Source organism: Tachysurus vachellii, chromosome 13, assembly GCF_030014155.1.
Source record: "Tachysurus vachellii isolate PV-2020 chromosome 13, HZAU_Pvac_v1, whole genome shotgun sequence".
NCBI classification, from domain to species: domain Eukaryota; kingdom Metazoa; phylum Chordata; class Actinopteri; order Siluriformes; family Bagridae; genus Tachysurus; species Tachysurus vachellii.
The window spans coordinates 42676-62146 of record NC_083472.1 but is presented as its reverse complement, the minus strand read 5'-3'; the positions used below and the strand labels follow the sequence as shown (position 1 = coordinate 62146).

General features: G+C 38.2%; 1 protein-coding gene across 4 annotated transcripts in view; it reads left to right on the top strand.

Annotated features, from left to right (window-relative positions):
- Positions 1–16756: 16756 nt before the first annotated feature.
- Positions 16757–19471, top strand: part of LOC132856399 (NACHT, LRR and PYD domains-containing protein 12-like) — a 34267-nt gene continuing 31552 nt past the window's right edge. For 3 of the 4 annotated variants that reach the window (XM_060885990.1, XM_060885989.1, XM_060885986.1), the window contains exons 1-2: positions 16757–16837; positions 16991–17112. In XM_060885990.1, coding sequence (XP_060741973.1) covers positions 17060–17112 — 53 coding nt within the window. In that variant the 5' untranslated portion in view covers positions 16757–16837; positions 16991–17059. The remainder of the gene's footprint in view (positions 16838–16990; positions 17113–19471) is intronic. The other variant, XM_060885988.1, reaches the window with a different exon arrangement.

Here is a 19471-nt window from a genome sequence, read left to right as displayed (position 1 = left end):
CAGAATGTTGGCTTCTACAAAGTGGCATAATTATGTCCTATTAGCCTGGTCCTTGAGCATTGTGTCTTCATGCTCTTCAAAGTGGTAAACTGTATAGGATAATCAGTATAAGATTTTAATGATCTTAACTTTTATAATTCAGAAACATCAGAACATAGATCCAAGCTGTTTTTGCACTTAATAGTATGTGATCTATATAAAATTAGTCATGTTCATCTTCTGAATGGAGTCAATATTATCTCACTATAATAGTGTAGAGTAAAAAATCTCTTGTGTATACCTTTGACTCCCAGTTTATTTTCTGGGAAAAATGGTTTACACTCACCTTGTGTGGCATCAGACTCTGCTAGGGAAGTCTTATAGTGTTAAGAAAGCCATTTGATTAGAGAGGTGAAGTTCACAGAAAACATGTAAATATGCATTTGATAAATAAAAATGAGTTGAACTTTAAACTACTGCAGATAAAACAGATAAAAGGTAATGACAGTTTAACTTGCAGCAGACTGCCCCGATGAAGATGCACAACTGATGTGAATTAAATTTAAAATTAAAAAATTAACATATTCTTTTCAATCCTCAGAATGAGAGTAAGGAGGATTTATTTACTCAGTCAGGCATGAAGTGTGACCTGCTTCATTTTTGATTCTGCAGACTCTTATACATCAGCCTAGAATTAACTGTAAAAACAATTAATTTTATTTCCTCCACACATTTCTTTGAACAAATCTTTTGCAGGTCTTTTTTATCTCAGATAAATTAATATTGTGTAATAAGGTAATAAGTGTTTATAGAACTCATTTAATTTATTGAGATGTATGTTGTGTGATTGTCCCCTAAGTTTACTTTAGCACATGTTGTTAGTTAGAATAAAGGCAATACTTGTTTCTGTTCAACATCATGTCAAAGTCAAAATGTATAAATCAACAACAGAGCCATTTACAAGTCAGTTTCCTTGTAAAAGAAACTTTAATGGGCCAGAAAAAAATATTTCCTGTTCTGATTTGAAATTACTGTTAAATGACTTTAGTGCCCCCTTCTGTTTTCTCAGTATTATGCACTCACTCTCACTCATCTTCTACCGCTTATCCAAACTACCTCGGGTCACGGGGAGCCTGTGCCTATCTCAGGCATCATCGGGCATCAAGGCAGGATACACCCTGGACGGAGTGCCAACCCATCACAGGGCACACACACACACTCTCATTCACTCACACAATCACACACTACGGACAATTTTCCAGAGATGCCAATCAACCTACCATGCATGTCTTTGGACCGGGGGAGGAAACCGGAGTACCCGGAGGAAACCCCTGAAGCACGGGGAGAACATGCAAACTCCACAAACACAAGGAGGAGGCGGGAATCGAACCCCCAACCCTGGAGGTGTGAGGCGAACGTGCGAACCGCTAAGCCACCGTGCCTCCCCCAGTACTATGCAGCCTTGTTTAAATAAAATATTGGTAGTGACTAAAAGAAAATGAACAAATTGTAAAGTAGCATTTTATGAAACCATTTCACCATCTCTATTCATAATAACATTAAATAGATACCAACAGTGCTACACAAGGTTGTATTTGCACTATTTATTTATTTATTTATTTTTTATGAATTTGTTGACAAAACTAGTGTTTTGGCCTTTTAACATTATACACACTTGACTGAGATGGCCAGCCACAGGTCAGTCAAAGTTAGGGTTAGGGTTAGGTTACTCCTAATAGAGTGGAGAAAGCATGGGCACAGTTTCAAGGTTAACACTTTCTTTGTGTTATAGTTAGGTTGAGGATGTTAGTTTTAGAAAAGATGTTTTTTAAGAAAATATCCAAAATGGGTTAAGGGTTATGGGAAAAAAAAGCCGTAGTTAGGGTTAGGGTGTTTCAGCCTTTAGTCACTATACACCCTCCTCATATGTTGGTCAACATATGTTGTCTTTTGGATGCTAGTATAATCCCAGCAAGACCACAACAAAACCCATTTGTTACATATCACATTTCTTAGTGCATATTCATAGTTAAATAAAGACCAAGACAATTTTCTAAAGAATTGCAATTCACTTTTTAATAAGGAAAAACATTCTGGATATTCCTATCATTTACATGGCTTTCTTTATATGTATATATATATATATATATATATATATATATATATATATATATATACACTGTATATACACACACACACATTATATATATGTTTGTTTACAATATTTATTGGACAATGACATTTGCCATCACACTGTAATTTACACATGTGCACAAATAACGTTACACAATATAACCTTTACAACACACATTTTCGGTCTTAGCTTCCACTCTCTCTTTTAGTGAGGAACAAGTAGTATGTGGTGGCGATGACCATGTGTTAGACAACTCCTTGTCTTAGACAACTTTAGACAACTCCTGCTTTATGTCTTCTTTATTCTCAGAAAAATGATAGAAACAAAATAAGGAACAAAACTATATATCACTCATTTGTTTATATTGTGCAGTGAACGAGTTACGATAAAACAGCTACTGCTTAAGTTACATACCTTTAAGCATCAGTATTTGTGCCCTGAAGAAGTCTTGCTTCCATCGTACCCAATAAACCTGAGTTTGGTCAAACATGTCATAGTTAAAGTCCTTAATTTCGCTAGTTGTAACAACTGGCGTGCAGCCGTCATCCAGGTACCTCACGTATGCCAACATTCTGATTCCCAGTGATCAGCAGATTCGTCGTGTAGAAGCGGAAGCTTTTTATTTACCCCAAACCAAAATTATGGTGAAAAACAAGATGATCTGGAACACGTGCACTTATACTAATTTTGATAAACACTGTAAGGTATATAATGTAGTCGAAAACATTGTGAGATTTATTTTTGGAAAGTGCAGGAACTACATTTACCTTCGTGAACATAGTTGCTTTAAAGGTTGCATAGCAACGCTGATGCTGGGTAATAGCTCTTCACATTACCACTTTACTAAAAAAAAAAAAAACAACAACTACCTCTTAATTGAGACAAATGGATTATATACATATATATTAATATTATATATATTAATGTGTTACATAGAAACATACACAAGCAAAAATAAAGGTTGTTCCCATAAAGCTCATTCCAGCAAGATCATACTGGTTAACCAGCTACACCAGCCCCGTTTTGCTTGATAACACCATGACTATGCTGGTCACCCAGCTATACCAGCACTATACCAGCACTGACCAGCATTATACCAGCACTATACCAGCACTGACCAGTAAAAACCAGCCTGGACCAGCATGGAATTCATGCTGGTTTATGCTGGAGTTTTCATCAGGGTAGTGCTCACACTTACAAATTTAGTAAAGCACACACACAAATCAGTCAAATGACATTCAAACACATGCTTGTTTTTTATAGATGGATAAACAATTTTTTTTTTAATCTGTAAATGCTGAAGTATAGGAGGAAAGAAAGGTGTTTGTACAATGTTCTGATATTTGTGTTCAAATTGTTTACAAGGTTGTGTTTTGTGTCTGTTTCTCCCACAAAAGCATGTTTTTATTAATAATATATTAATTATAGAACGTATTACTATAAGCCCACCCTAGTAGTTTTCATTATTTAATTTGACACATTGTTTTAAAGATGTATTTATTGTGAGGATGTATTTTATATCATCCCACAAGTAAAAGTTTGTTGGAGGTACAGTAATAAAAAGTTGTACTACTACTGCATGTTTCTGCTATAGTAGTGAACTTAATGTACACAGATGTGTGTGTGGCTGTAGTGTATATACAGTACTGTGGTGACATTTAAAATAAATCACTTATACCAGTCAAATGTCACTATTCTTATTACCACAAACAAAATATTCAATACTAAATAAAAATAACATTTATTGATTTGGTCTTTGTGAATATTAGTTTATTAATGACTGCATTCATTGGACACACTGTTTGAAGAGAATGCACACATACATAACTTTTGGCTTACTGTGTAGTCATATAATATAAAACTCTTCTTGTTTTAAATTCTCACTGAGGGCTTAAACCCCTAAAGATGAAACCCTAGATCCGCCCCTGCAAAAAAATAACTAGTTCTCTGAGTAGTTTTTATAAAGAATCATTTGTACTTTTACTTAAGTATTTTTTTTAACACCATCACTTTTACTTGAGTACAGATTTTCAGTACTCTTTCCACCAATGTTTATTAAGACCCTCATTAAGAAAACTAATTTAGATCCTAACAAACTATCAAATCCCATTTCAAACCTTTTGTTTATACTAGAACATGTTGTGTCTGTTCAACTGAGCTCCTTCTTGCATGAGAACAATATCTTTGAAAAGTTTCAGTCAGCTTTCAGACCCCATCATCACACAGAACCTGCACTTGTTAAAGTTACAAATGACTTGTTCACCAGCTTTCTCACAGACAGGCAGCAGCTAGTGCGACTGGGGAAACTCAAATCTAGCACCCGCACCATCACCACTGGCGCCCCCCAGGGCTGTGTCCTCTCCCCACTGCTCTTCTCTCTGTACACAAATGACTGCACCTCTAATGACCCCTCTGTCAAGCTCCTGAGGTTTGCAGACGACAGACACCACACTGATCGGCCTCATCCAGGACGGTGACAAGTCTGCTTACAGACTGGAGGTTGAATGGCTGGCTGTCTGGTGCAGCCTTAACAACCTGGAGCTGAACACGCTCAAGACAGTGGAGATGATCGTGGACTTCAGGAGAAACCCCCCTGCTCTCCCCCCACTCACCATCATGGACAGCATTGTCACAGCAGTGGAGTCATTCAGATTCCTGGGAACCACAATCTCCCAGGACCTGAAGTGGGACATTCACATTGACTCCATTGTGAAAAAGGCTCAGCAGAGGTTGTACTTCCTTCATCAGCTGAGGAAGTTCAACCTGCCACAGGATCTGCTGAAACAGTCCTACACTGCTATCATTGAATCCATCCTCTGCACTTCAGTGACTGTTTGGTTCAGCTCAGCTACCAAATCTGACCTCAGGAGACTACAGAGTGTAGTCCGGACTGCTGAGCGAATCATTGGCACAACTCTCTCCACTCTCCAAGACCTGTACTTCTCCAGAGTGAGCAAAAGGGCAAAGAAAATCACTCTGGACCCCTCACATTCAGCACACTCCCTCACTCTGGACCCCTCACATCCAGCACACTTACTATTTGAACTGTTGCCATCTGGCCGACGCTACAGAGCCCTGAGCACCAGAACGACCAGATATAGGAACAGTTTCTTCCCTCAGGCAATCCATCTGATGAACACTTAACATACATCTGATGAACACCTAACATACACAGAACAAACCCTGTTCTTACATTGTCTACAAGTACGCATTTATATTTTATTTTGCACATCTATACTTAAATTTGCACACTTATATTTCAATTTGCACATACAACGGTCTATTATTTATGTGTTAATTTCTTACCATTGCTATATGTTTACACTGTGGAGCTCCTGTACTAGGAAAAATTCCTCGTATGTGAAAACATACTTGGCAATAAAGACCTTTCTGATTCTGATTCTGATTCTGATTCTTAGCTTCGGACCAACACTGCATGTCACCATCAAGTAGAACTAATAGTTTTAGGACTTCTTCTTTTCTCGATATACATGCTTCCTTTAGGCATGGAATTAGTTTACACTGTTATGCTGACGATACACAGTTATATATCTCATCAAAACCAGATAAATATCTAAATTGTCCAAATTAACTCAGTGCATTAGAGAGATAAAAGATTGGATGAGCTGTAATTTTCAATTGTTAAACACTGATATTACTTATCTGTCCAAAAACTAGTACACAGAAACTCTCACACTTTAACTTCCATTTTTGAGGGATGTACTGTTACTAGTAGCTCTACAGTGAAAGACCTGGTGTTTATTAGACAGTAAATTGTCTTTAAAATCATATCACCATATTACAAACACAGCCTTCTTCACCTTAGAAATATTGCCAAGCTGGAGATTCTGCCCTGGTTTTAACATTATGGCTAATCAGAGTACAGCCTGTGTGTGTGTGTGTGTGTGTTTGTGTGTTTTTGTATATGTGTGTGTGTGTACAGTATATGTGTGTGTGTTGGTGTATATGTGTGTGTGTATGGGAATGAATAGACCCCCAAAATAAAACCATATGCCAGAGCGGACCCCCCAACATAACTGATGTGTGGTGCCGTAGGACCGCAAAACGCGATCAGGGGCGTCTCCCCAAAGGCGGCATGTGATGTGCGGGCTGAGTCGGAGCTAGGCGTGGGGAGAGGGAACTAGGTGCCCCTGCCGCGTGCTACCCACTAAGCCACCGTGCCTCCCGTTGGTTCGCAGCAGCGGTGATACGTAGGAGCGGCTCGAAGGCGAGGATTTAAAGGAGGGGAAATTACTGAAGTCGTGCCGGATTGGTGCGCCTCGTGGACAGCTGATTAGCAGCTGATGCAACTATCGCGATGCTTGATAAATGTTAATCTTGAGAATAGAGGAAAAAAGACATTAGTAGCACACACAGAGTCGCTGGCGAGATATGTTTGGGAAACCGAGAAGTGTTTATGAGATAAGATGGTAGCCGTCTAAAAGGCACAAAGCCGACCAAACCTGACAGCCAAATCCAACTGGCACCAGTAATTATAAAAATAAAAAATAAAAGCCCGCCTTGAATCACATTGTGTGAGAATTCTATTGAAGACAGCCTTAGGGCATATTATACTTTAGGTGCATCATAGAACAAATGCAAGTTTACACTTGGAGAGTGTTTCTTGGTTTGTTATAATCTTTGCATCTTAATAACTTTTACTTATTCTAATACTGTTTGATTATTTGAAGGAAGTCTTTATTTGTAATTTGCACCTGTAAATGCTTCGGTGCTTGGGTTATAATTGTATTGGTTATACTTGTTTCAAATTAATTGTCAGTTTATTTTCATTACTTGGGTTTTCTGAGGTGCCAGAACATAAAAAAAGCATTCACATATACTGCTACAATATACATTACTGATTCATTTGTTTTAATGTTTCCCTTTTATGACTCTTTTAGTTGTTTTCTTTCAAATTCGAGTATTTAAATGACATGCCCTAAAAGCTCCTTGAATTAATTTAGAGGAACAGACATTAAGGGCCTTTTTACACCCGGTCACTTCATGTGTTTTCTCTGATCCGATAGCTATCTGATTTGTTAAAACTGTACCATTTTCATTAGGCCACATAAATGCGTCTCGGCGAATCGGATATCGATCCAATCTTTCTACTCACGCCCAAAATGCTAATATATTTTACCTCATTTCCGGGGCAAATGAAATGGAACACGCCTTGGTGTATGCGGTTGCTACAAAAAACAGCATTTACTGTTTGCTGCATTTTCGCTGGCAGCAGCAGTGCATTTTAAGACCTGGGTGAAAGATCGGCGTCAGCACTGGTGGGAAAACATGTTTGTTTCTGGCGCGATGCACGACGGGTTACAATGAGGTCACGTGGCCGAGGAGCCAGAGGTCTGATTCGGATAATGAAGCTGCTGAGATTTGAAGATGCTCAAACAAACAATAAAACACAAAACACATCCGTCGTTGTTTATTTCTTACAAACATCCAACCTAAATCCTTCAAGTTGGCAGTTATTAACAGTGGTGAAGGTAACAAACTACAACTACTAACATTACTGTAATTAAGTACACTGTTAAAAATTGCTGTAGTTTTTACAGTAAATATTTACAATAGACAACTGTTTTTTTAATTTTACTTTTTAAGATTATTTGTCCAATTTTATGATGGATTTGCTTGATGAGTCGTCACAGATTAACGATTAGCTGTCTATATTTTCTTCACCATTAAAGTGTGGCCATGCTGTCATTTTACTATAAGATTATTGATAACTGCTCGGTATAACATTCTTTTACATTGTTGTTGGTAGTAGACATGTAAGCTTTTAAACGTTTTAAGCTTTTAACTTGATTGTGTAGGTTTTATGCAGTTAAATAGTGTTTAACTTGACTGCCAAGCCATTAACGTTAGTTTGCAGTGCACATGCTTTATTGCTGTGCATTTATTAGCTTGTGAAGTTTATATTTTTTTAAAGTTGAAAATGTTTATCTGTCACTTTTGTAATAATGAGAGCAGTACAATCCTGAGTTTTGTGCAGCATGTGAAATTACATAGAAATGTGCCTAAATCAGGTTTTAGATGTGCTGTACCTGATTGCCCACATATTTTCACTAAGTTTTCTTCATTGAAGTCCCACATATACAGAAATCACAGGGAACATCACCAGTCTGCTGCTAAAGAGCATCAGGCACAGATGTGTGATAAAACATTTAAATGCCATGTAGACTTTTGTGAAGTTCAATGTGGGACCCTAACACAGCTTTTGTCTCATTTAAAGAGCCATATTCAGTCAGGTCTGGAGATCTGGTTTGGACCATTTGGTTGCAACAGGACATTTAAGGTGAGATCTACATTTGCATCACATGTATCACGGACACATAAAATGTGCTCTGTAAACCATCTGATAGAGCCTGCTATGACCATGGAAACCCCAGTTTCAGATGTCGTGTCTGAGAGTGAGAGATCAGAAGTTGCAGAGCAAAATCTTTCTGAAGTTGTGGATGAATCTCTTTTTCTAAGAAATTTAACCCTCTTCTATCTGAAACTGCAAGCTAAATTGCTATTGCCTGAGTCTACCATTCAAGGCATTGTTGAAGAATTTCAAAACATCCATGACATTGGGCAGTCATATTTTCTTAGCAAACTGAGAGAAAAGCTTGCTTTGCTTGAATTACCAGAGGAAAGGATTAATGATGTGATTGATCAGTTGTCTAGGGAGGATTTGCTGACAGCTTATAATAGTGGAGTTCTAAGTACAGCACAGAGCAAGCAAGATTCATACTTTCAAGCAAGATTTCCACTATGTTGAGCTAGTCCCTATTTTTTTAGGAGTCAGTGAAAGAAATGGGAAAGAGTGCTTTGCTCAATATGTCTCAGTTAAACAGACCATCAGTGCTCTTTCAGTGCCAGTCTGTGAGGGATCAATATGAACAGATGCACTCGCAAACAGCTGAAAATGATCTGTTTCGGGATGTAAAGGATGGTAAGAATTTTTCTGAAAATTCTCTCTTTCAAAATGATCCATCATTTCTGTGTTTGATCATTTACCAAGATTCATTTGAGGTGGTAAATCCTTTAGGCTCAGCTAGAAAAAAACACAAATTACTGGCAGTTTCTCACCTTGTCTGATATTTTACCTCACAACAGGTCAAACATAGACCACATGCAACTTGTTCTTTTGTGTAATGAGCAATATTTTAAGTACTTTGGACCAGCTCATGTTTTTAGATCAATAATTGAAGATCTTGAGGAGAATGGTGTTGTGGTGAATGATGGCAAAACTTTGAAAGCTTCTTTGTGTTCCATCGTAGGTGACAACCTGGGATTCCACATGATTGGTGGTTTTGTCGAGAACTTTATCCGAAGCCTACATTTCTGCAGGTATTGCACCATTGAGAGAGACTCATTCCATGCCACACCTTTAGAACCTGCTATGAAGCGAACTGTGGAGTCTTACGAGAGAAACATTCAGGAACTTGCTACCTTAGGCGATGGTAGTAATGTAATTGATGGAGTCAAATTTAACTCTCCTTTTAATCAGCTGAATTCTTTTCATGTTTGTCAGCCTGGCTTGCCCCCCTGCCTTGGACATGACCTCTTTGAGGGTGTTGTGGCATCTGATCTTAAGTTGTACATTGATTACTTGGTAAATCAAGAAAAATGCTTTACTTTCACAGAGCTTAATTGCTATATTAAACAGTTTAAGTACACAGGAAATGATGCTGCCAATAAACCAGCTGATGTTAACTTGGGGAGTGAGAAGCCTTGTGGTCACGCTGTTCAGAACTGGTGTCTTCTAAGACTTTTACCAGTTATTGTTGGACACCGAATTAAGGATCCAGAATCAGAAGGGTGGCAGCTCGTTCTACTCCTCAGACAAATTGTAGACCTAATTTGTGCACCAGCAATACTGGCAGATCAGGTTGCTTATCTGAAAGTGCTCATTGATGAGTACATTCATTTTAGGTATGTGACTTTCCCTTCTAAGCCTCTCAAGCCTAAACATCACTACTTGTGCCATTACCCAGAGCTTATAAAACAATTTGGACCACTCATTCGCTTATGGACTATGCGGTTTTAGAGCAAACATACCTATTTTAAACAATGTGCTAGAAAATTGCACAACTTCAAAAATGTATGTGCAACACTTGCAGAAAGGCACCAGATTCTCCAAGCCTATTTAATTGCTGGAAACCTCTTTTAGCTTTCTGTGCAAGTTGAAAAAGGCTCTGAATTATATTCTTGTGATTTTAACGACGCGATCAGGGAATCAGTTGATCATTTTGATTTTCAGCCAGGCAATACATTAGTAGCTACTGAAATCACTTTGAAAGGAACAAAGAACAGGAAAGGCATGGTTGTTCTTTTGGCCAGTAATGATGAGGGTTTGGAGGTTGGCATAATTAAACTAATTCTTGTTCACCAGAATTCTGTGGTTTACTTTGTGTCTGAGAAACGGTGTGCTGTGTGGTTGGTGGATTTGGGTGTATACTGCATAACAAATGAGGACCCAAGACATGTCTGTGTACTTCAAGAGGATCTATTAGATTATTACCCTCTCCAGGAGTATAACACATGTGGCTTGTCTGTGATTGTGTTACACCACTCTTTTCCATCTTTTTAAGGTATGTCTAATTTAGAGGAAATAAAACTTGCCATCTCCTCTTCGTTACCTGGTCTCTCTGATGAAACGCTTCAAAAATTTATCCATGGTCTTTCTGCTATTGGTGTTGAGACAAAAGATGACCTCCGGTATGTCAAAGAAGAAGACCTCATGGAATTCCTCAGGCCTATACAATGCCGCAAACTACTGAATGCATGGAAAAATGAAGGTATGTTTTATTTGATTTGATTTAACTTTTTTATTTGATTTGACTAATGTCCATTTGTCTCATATTGTAAAATGTTTCATGTTCAAATTAATTTTTTTTTTTATTTGGTTATTTGTGTTAGAACAATCCAGCTGCTCGACTCCCCAACGATGATCGTGTCAAGTTCTTTCGGATATATCAAGCCCAGGATCAGAGAGTTCTACACCATCTCGTTCTACTGCTTGCTTTTCAGCATCTTGCGCCTGGGCTGAAACATTTAAGGTGCCTTGGGAAGTCATGCCTTCCGAAATTAAACTGGCCATTGCAAATAAAAAAAGACCATCACCAGCTGATCGAAGGAAGCTAGTAAGCATGTTAGTGGAAAACATGCAAAAACATGAAGTAAACCCATCAAAGGCACAGTGTCAGATTGTAGTGCAGAATATTGTTAAGCAGTACCCGGACAGCTTTGCTGATGTTCTGTCTGATGGAACAAAAATAGGTAGTGGGTATGCCTCTTTGCTCTTGCAAGTTAAAACCCGTGTTGAACATGTAAACAGAAACAACACTTTAGCTCGTCGGTTAAAGCCTTACATTTAATGTGCAATCTCCTTTTTTTTATTGTTTCACCAAATACATTTTGGAATCTGGTTATGTTAAATAGCCATTACAATAAATTTATGTTAATGAACCTGTTATTGTGAGTTTTATTTGACAAAAATGCTTTAACTTACAGCAAACAAATAGAGAATTGAATTCCACATCAAATGCTCTAATTTATTGTAAAATGTATAGCAGTACAAGTTCATTGTTGCTCTTGTAATTTCACTTGCATTCATAAACATTATTTTGACTTTAATTTTAGTTACAGCTGTAAAAAATGTACAGCATATATACATGTATATAAGGCAGTGTGCTGTGTTTTTTTACAGTACAATTGTAGTTAATGATTTACAGTACTCTTGGAAATTTTACAGTATTTGCAACCAAAGTTGCCAGTAAGTTACTGTAAATTTTACAGTTAATTTTTTACAGTGTACATTTTTTGGGGTATTTGTACTTTTATGAGTATATTTTTAATTCTATAATTTTACTTGTACTTGTACAAATTAAACTAAGTAATTTACTTTATTTTAAAAATCACGATTCTGCATTTCGGTAGCCAATAAAAATATTTCATTAGTGATGGGAAGTTCGGATCATTTTACTGATTTGGTTCACTGAATCTCATTAAGCAAAATGAACGAATCTTTTTTCGAGTCATTTCGTTCACTTCAGCAGAATGTAATTAAAATATTTCCGGCTCAGACTGCATTGCCTGAACCTATGGTGCTGTCACGTGATGAACAAACCACTGGAAAGGTGAACTAACCTTTTCTGTTTAATGATCGCATGTGCAACATCACCTTGTTAATAAACAAGGTTCCGAATGTGATACTCTGTGTGTAAGTCTCATCAATACATGGTACCAGGATAAATAATTAAAAATGATGAATTCCATCCGTTCGCCAGAGGAATTAAAGTTGACAGGAAATATAAATGAAAACTGGAAAGTTTAGAGCTTTATGCCCTTGCCATTGTGTTGGATGGAACCGAACGAAGGAAGTTCACACTCTAACAGCGGCTGGACCTGGTGCACTGGATGTGTATAACACGTTTGTCTTCATGGAAGAAGAAGAAAAACACAAGTATGATGCAGTGATTGAGAAATTTGAGCAATATTGTACACAGAGGAAAAATGAGACATATGAAAGTTTTGTCTTCAGAAACAGACTAGAAAAAGTGTCAGAATCCATCGAACAGTATGTCACGGATTTAAGATTGAAAAGTTAGTCATGTCATTTCGGAACATTGTGTGACTCCATGATACGTGATTAAATAGTAATTGGAGTACAAGATAAAAGAGTGAGGATGCAATTGTTAAATGAGAAAACTTCACTGTAGAACGACCAATACAAATTTGCCAGGCCTCAGAAAGCGCAAGGACTCAGTTAAAGACTTTTAACGAGGAAAAAGAGACAGCAGAAGTACAGTTCGACGTGCTAAAGACAAATGAGTAATATAAAATAAAGAGTAACGTCCAAGAAGAAAATGCACGAAACCAAAGGTTGCGGAAAGTGTGGAAATAAACATGCACCGAGAAAATGGCCAGCTTTTGGAAAAGACTGCAGATATTGTGGAGGAAAAAATCACTTCGCAAAATGCTGTTATTCAAAGAAAAATGTACAGCTAGTAGAAAAGAGGAGTGACAAGGAAGTTGACTGGATTGCTAAAGAGAGACCATGTCATATACAAGGAAATGACAAAGATGCAAATACAGAAGGAATTACTCAGAATGACTGGATAAAAGAATACAAAGAGGTTTTCAAAGGAATATTAAATTTACCAGGAAAACACAAGATAAAGCTGAAGGAGAATCAGAACCGGTCATACATCCAGCAAGAAGGGTGACAGTAGCATTAAAAGAAAGACTGAGAGAGAAAATATAAGTTCTGATAAAGGAAGGAATAATCAGAAAAATAGAAGAACCTACAGAATGGGTGAATTCTCTCATAATAGTAGAAAAACCAGATGGAGATCTAAGACTGTGCATAAGACTTAAACAAGGCCATCCAACACGAGCACTACAGACTTCCAACAAAGTCAGACATTACTAGTGCAATGAGTGGAACATGTTATTTCTCCAAACTGGATGCCTCATCGGGATTTTACCAGATAGTGCTAGATGAGGAAAGCACAAAATGATGCACCTTCAACACACCGTTTGGAAGGCATTGTTTCCAAAGGCTACCTTTTGGCATCAGCTCAGCACCAGAAGTATTCCACAAAACTGTGCAACAGCTTTTTGATGGAATAGAAGGAGTCAGAGTCTTCATTGATGATGTAGTGGTATGGGGCTCAAAAGAAGAGCTTGATGAAAGACTTCGCAAGGTCCTGGATCAAGCACAAAGAAATGGATTAAAGTCGAGTAAAAACAAATGCCAGTTCAGAGTAAGCGAAATCACTTACCTGGGAGAAAGACTGTCTGAAGAAGGAATACAACCAGACAAAGAAATCAGAGCAATAGACAAAATGCCAGAGACAAGAGATAAAAAAGTCCTGCAAAGAGTGTTAATAAACTACTCAGGAAAATTTGTTCCAAATCTGTCAGCAAATACAAAGTCACTGAGAAGCTTGTTAGAAACAGACACCGTGCGGAAGTGGAACGACGAGCAGGCAAAAGAGTGGTCATGGTTAAAAAGCAGTTTAACAAGAGAACCTGTTTTGAATTTTTATGACCAGGAAAAGCCTCTAAAAGTCTCTACAGATGCATCACAAGCGGATTTAGGAGCTGTTTGCAACTACAGAGAAAGATGTGCAAATTCATGTGGACTCTATCAAAGCACAGATGCCAGTGTCAACAACAAAATGGGTTGAAGCAGCCAAAGAAACACTGAAGGACGAACAGTTAAAGAAAGTAATGGACAGGATTCACATACCTGGAGATGAGATCATGGAAAATCCTTTCCAGCATTTTAAAGATGGACTGTCACTGCTAGATGTAGTTTTGCTGAAAGGAACAAGAATTGTTGTGCCAATCTCAATGAGAAAACTGATGCTGAAACTTGTGCACGAAGGACATTTAGGAATCGAAAAATGTAAGAGAAGGAGCCGTGGGGAAAAGTTGGTATGGACTTGTTTCAGCTTAATGACAAAGATTACTTGTTGCTCATGGACTATCATTCAAACTACTTGGAATTCGTGCAGCTGACAAGCACAACGTCAGAGCAGGTCATTGCAAAGAGAAAAGGTATATTTGCATGACATGGTATTCCAATGACTGTAATAAGTGTCAATGGACCACAGTTTCCAAGTCAGAGTTTCAAGGACTTTGCAAAAAGTTATGGTTTTGAGCACATAACATCAAGCCCTCTGTACCCGCAGTCCAACGGTTTAGGAGAGAAAGGAGTTCAAATAGTGAAACGGGCATGGGCAGTGGGGACCATTGGCCAAAGTGATTAAAGAGACTACGCCCAGGTCATACAAAGTGCTAACAGAGCATGGGAAAATAATGAGGACAAACACAAGACATTTGCTAAAAGTGCCTCAGAGAGAAATAAAAATCAATGAGAGTGAGACAAATGATCTGGAAACTGCAAAGTAAAATGAGCAATTAGAAATGCAAAGCAATACTAAAGAATCTGTAACTGTAAATAGACAGGATGCTGTAGAACAAACAAAACATCCTAAGAGACAAATAATAAGGCCAAAAAGACTAATAGACGAAAAGAGGAAATGTTACAAATTGTGGATAAATGAAAACAATTTGGTGTAATATTTGTAGTCATGGGCATCAGAACCATTATATGTGTGTTGGACAGGACCCTCCCACTTTTTAAGACCAATAATATTGGACCCACCCACTTTTTAAGACCAATAATATTGGACCCACCCACTTTTACCATCTCTATTCAGCGCAAATGTCTGTTCCATTTTCAGAGCGCCGCCAGTCGAATCCATTCTGCTTGAGGAATGCCATAGATATCTGTACTAGATGTCACCTTGGGGTCCTAAAAAAAAACGCCGCCATCTTGGAACAGGGCTCTTGTACTTCAAATGTATGCACGATGCCGGACTTCTGTGCTGCATTTGAATGTTCAAAGGAATGAAATCTAAAAAGCAGACAGCAAGGGATTACATTACACAAGTGAGAATGTGTTTTATGATATTGAATGTCAGGAAATTATATTTCTGGTTACATTTGGTTTGTTTTAGTCCTTAGTTAATGACCACAGCTATTCCATGTTAGTTACCCATTAGTTTGTGACAGTTAGGAAAACTGACAATGGTTGTATATTCTGAAGCTCTTAATAAGGACATTAAAAATTGACCCATGCTTTTTTTGCTTAAAGGTGAAAAGACCCAACTTTATGTATGATCTGTAAGATTCCCTTATCTGTCAAACATATTTTATTAGATTGCTGACATGGCATTAAATAAAATAATCAGAATCTGAATCTGTTTGTAGATTCCCAAGTGTCTCTATTAAACAGAGTCATGAAAGCAGAAGTAGGCTGAGGACATATTTGGTCTTCGTGATCACACTGTTGAGACTCAAGATGTCATAGACAACCATCACTTTAGCTTAATTTCACTGGTTTGTGCCTTTCATAAGTTGAGACAACACCATGTCTCAAAGGTTCATACTCTGCAACTGCAGAGCAAAAGTCTACACTTTGTTCACATTATGTTCCTCTCAAATTTGTGATTTGCTTCCACCTGCAAATTGCTTTGTGTATCATATTTAATAAACCAACACAATTTAAATGTTTAAATGAACATGTATAGTCACACCATTGTAGCAGTGTTACATGCAGTAGGCTATAAGGTAAGTAGTGATTGTTCATATGAAGTTTACTCAAGTGGAAGAATGTAAGTAATAAACTTACACCTACTAGCACTATGTATTATATTGTGAAAAAGTAGATTATCTTAATATCAAAACCTTAAATTTTCTCTGGACTTAATGATAAATACATGTCTGACCTTTGGAATGACCAAAAAAAAACTAGAAAATCGCATTCATGACGATTTATGGTGATTTTATTTCCCTTGCCTACATTGACGCTGATGCATTAAGAGGAGGGGGTCCCCTGTACCAAGATGGAGGCTCTATTGACACATTCGTTCCAATGTACTGCCGTAACCAAGGCGACATCTAGTGTAGATATTTATGAAGGAATGCCGTAATAAATTACACTCCATTCCGCATTTTACCTACAGCATTGACCACGCACCTGCTTCCTGAAATCCATGGGCGTTGGAACCTGTGTGTGTGTGTGTGTGTGTGCGCGCGCGCACGCGCGTGTCACTGCCCTTCCCCCCTCTGCAGTATACACTGTAATGAAAGTGAAAGTCAGCAGCTCCATTTAGTGACGCATGAAAACTAAAAGATGTCAGGAGTAAAAACACAGTGAGTATCTAAAGCTCTAATATATAAACACACTGAAGTGACACTAGATGCAGAAGAGTTTTGTGGGTTTGTACTGAAGCTTTAATGTACACAGGTTGTTTTATAACTTGATAGTGTGACTATTTCCTGTAAGTGAACTCTGTACTGATTCAGGGTTTAATTTAACACACCGATGTTGGAGTGAAGTAAACGTGTGTCCTGCTGTAATCTGGAGAAGGAGACATGACCTCCAACATGAGTGTGTCTGGAAAACAGGACTTAAAGAAAGACGAGAGGTGACTTACTTTTACATTCACATTACAGCAATAAATACACACCGTCTCATGGGAACACATCTGTATCTCTAACAGGGCCGGTTCTAGACAGGCACATATGGGGGGGCAGAAATGTGAAGGGGGCATCATGTGTACACATCATGTTCGAGCACTGTTTTTTCCCTGTGTTCATAGTAACAGTATTGTCCTTGCAGTATTCTGGTGTTAGCTGCGTCCAAAGCCTGGAGAAGTGGATTGCACTTTGTCAGGCCTCTACCTTCAGACCTGTCCAACTTAGGTGTCCCACTTGAAGACTGCTGGTATAGCTCTTAAGGTCACTGAGGCACGCAAACCCCTGACCACAATAAGGTGGCAATCCCTCAGGGGGAAACTGAAAAATAAAAATTTAATAAATAAAACAAAATAAAATATCCTTAATCCAGATTTTATCAATCAACGACATAACATTTATCTTAGCTGGATGGTCTAATTCCCAAAAACGTTTAACCTAAAGTATGATTTAACACACTATAATTATAATATTTACAAAACTGAAAGGTTGTCTTATGAATAATAATAATAAAAAAAACTAAGTTAAAGCAGATGGGCTATAGAACAGATCATATTATGTTTTTTTTTATATTTTTTAAATTTTTTTGTTATTTTTTTTTATAGTAAATGAACAGCTCTCTTCTCTCCAGTCCTCTCTACAACAATAGTCTCCTATTTCCCTTTGCAAAAACTTTCACAAATTCATCCATGTCCAAGTTATTTGTTATGGACTCCTCATGGGCCGAGAGCACCAAATTCTGATTTCTTTTGTGTGACATGGTGCGACGATAGGGGGTTAGAACCCATGAAAATGTGGAGAAGGAACTCTCACAGGCTGCTGATGACACAATTATCAGGGCTGTTACATACAATTTATGTAATTCAGGAAAGGCTTCCTTGTACTCTTGCAGGTGTTTACACACAGAGGACAGGTCTGCTTCATTTGGACATTTTTTGAGCAACATCTGTTTTGCCACAAGGATTTAATTTTTCAGATTTGCATTGTCTGCCACTGTGCCAACCAGCACAGTCAGAGGCTGCAACTGAGTTGAATCTAGAAATACACTAGATTTGACTAGATTTGGGTGCAAGACTAGATATAGCTTTCATCAGGTCAACTTTCCTCTGTGAAAATCTTGTCTCCATTTCTAAAATGGCCCTGTCAAGGATGTTGAGCAGAGATCTTTTCAAAGACTGATAGGGATTAAGTGAAGGATTATCAGTCTGTATGGCCCACAGTTGAGAGCACAACACTTTGACCGAGGTGTTTGCTCATTGTTCTTCTTCTCTTTGGAAGATGTGAATCATCTCCAGCAGCTGCCTCAGATAACTCAATACTGAATACTCAATACCCAATACTCATCTTTACAAATGTTTTTGAGGGACTCCAGTGCTGCACCAACAACCTCAGAAGCACTGCACATATCCACAGACTGAGACTGTAGAATTGCATTTGCTGGTTTTAAGACACCAAGCACCTGCACTAGAAACTCTCCAGTCTCAAAAAAGTGATGCCTCCTAATTTGACATAGCAGGCCCGATGCCTCAGTGCACAGGTCAACTGCAGCATCTTCATCCTCTGTCATCTCAGATAAGATACTGAGAATATGGTTTTGATTTTCAACCATGCACTTTGTCACCTCATAGTGCCTTGTCCATCGGATTTCAAGCAGCGTTTTAAGATGAGGTGCATCATATTTCTCAGACACATGGTGGTGCTGAAAAAACTTGTAGAGTGAACTAGAGAGGTCAAAAAATCTTTTTGCACATGGCTCACTCTGCATGGCATGCACAACTACTAGGTGCAGTTGGTGGTTGTAGCAGTGGATATATGGAACATATCTAGATAGCTTCTTTTGGAGCAGAGCTTGTACACCACCTCTTACCCCACTCATCACAGAAGCCCCATCATAACACTGGCTAAGTATGTTGTCAGCACTGTAGCCAGCATCAGAACGGTGTGTCAATATCTCAGAGGTAATGTACTCTGCATCAAGTTGATGCAAGTTGAGCAACCCAATAAGATGCTCCTCTGGCATGGAACTGCTCACAAAGCGAATCATCACAGACAAAATTTCCACATTGCACCTGTCCCTGGTCCCATCACTTTTGAGGCAGAACCCTGAAGAATCAGCATTTTCATATTTTTCCTGACCTCTCTAAGCACCATGTCTGCCAGTGTTTGAATAATTTCATTTTGGATATCCTTAGATGTGTATTTTGCATTCTTTGGGATACCCTTAGCAATGCTTGCTAGCTTCTCATCCTTCTCTAAGGTATACTCCATCAGTTTCAGAAAGAGACCTGAAGCGATGTCATGATTACCTGC